General features: G+C 40.3%; 1 protein-coding gene across 1 annotated transcript in view; it reads right to left on the bottom strand.

The window, feature by feature from the left end:
* Positions 1-20: 20 nt before the first annotated feature.
* Positions 21-1,242, bottom strand: part of stx2b (syntaxin 2b) — a 7,679-nt gene continuing 6,457 nt past the window's right edge. The window contains exons 9-10 of the mRNA XM_008276734.1: positions 1,020-1,130; positions 21-560 (exon numbers count right to left, since the gene is read on the bottom strand). Coding sequence (XP_008274956.1) covers positions 489-560; positions 1,020-1,130 — 183 coding nt within the window. The 3' untranslated portion in view covers positions 21-488. The remainder of the gene's footprint in view (positions 561-1,019; positions 1,131-1,242) is intronic.

Below are 1,242 nucleotides of genomic sequence, written 5' to 3'. Positions count from 1 at the left end.
TATAAATACATTGGAGGACGACTGTATATTGAAAACCGGACACTCTCATGTCTGTGTGGTAAATATAAAGCAGCAGAAAGCAGCCTGCTAGATTAGTTTAGCTACTGCAGACATGAGAGTTGTATCTTTTCATCTAACTCGCAATAGGAGGGCAAATCATTTCACAAAAGGTCAAACTATTCCTTTAAAATCATTAGCACAAGAAAGTGACATCCAACATGAGAAAGTGGCAGCAATACAGAATATACGCCAGGGGATACATCTGATGAGCTGTCTGTCTGGCCTTTATATTCTAGCTGTACAGAGCTGTGTACCGAGAGGTCTGGTGTTACTGCCGCACACATTTTACAGTACTTACTTGATCATTCTCTAGAGATGGTCTCTGTAATGCTGCTGGATAGTGAATGACAGTCTTATTATGAAGCTGGTCAAAGCTTCATCACTACAGGAGCAGCTGGTTGCTGTGAGGTTGTGAACCATGAAATCCATTACTCAAAGACTCCAACTAATATGATGAGTAAAAGCAGGAAACCTCCGCACATTGCGAGGAAGAGAAGTTTCTGTCAAACACAGGACAAGCAAGGCGTCAGGAGAAATCGACTGTGCCTGAGGAAAGAGCTGTTTACACATCCTTGAATGTGTTTGAACAAATGAATGGATTAATAATGAATGGATGAATATCTGCTTCAAGAAATGGACGTGGGTGTGGATGTGTCGTTACCTCACGCACTGATCACAGTGGCTCTCATACAGGGGGTTTGGTTAGTCCGACAGACAGGCCGACAATTAGTGCAATGACAGCAAGCAGGATCAACAGAGCAAAGGCAAGGATAATGTATTTCTGCCGGGTGAAGAAGAAGTTGTTGTTTGAACTTCAACTAAGCATCAGATACCATTAAAAAGGCTATAAACACATTCATATGGTAGTTTTAAGTGATCACACTTTATAAATATTTTGTGTTATTCTCATGTACAAATGTTAGTATTCGTGAAACACATTATTAAGAAGGAACACATACCCTCCGGGATTTCTTCTGGTATCTCACTGCTTTTTTGGTCTCTTCCTTTGCGCTACAAATGTATTCGGCTGCATTGGAGACGTTCTTCTCAATGTTGTTGACCATATCGCCCTGTGAATGATTGAATCGAAATGCTTGTTATAAGTTTGTATTATTGGTTTCATACTGATTCACTTGTGAGATGTGAGATAGGATCACTAAGTAGATAGATAGATGTACTGTA

The sequence above is a fragment of the Stegastes partitus genome, unplaced genomic scaffold (genome assembly GCF_000690725.1).
Source record: "Stegastes partitus isolate 25-593 unplaced genomic scaffold, Stegastes_partitus-1.0.2 Scaffold79, whole genome shotgun sequence".
Classification (NCBI taxonomy): Eukaryota; Metazoa; Chordata; class Actinopteri; family Pomacentridae; genus Stegastes; species Stegastes partitus.
The sequence above is the reverse complement of the archived record's forward strand: the minus strand, read 5'-3'. Positions and strand labels throughout refer to the sequence as shown.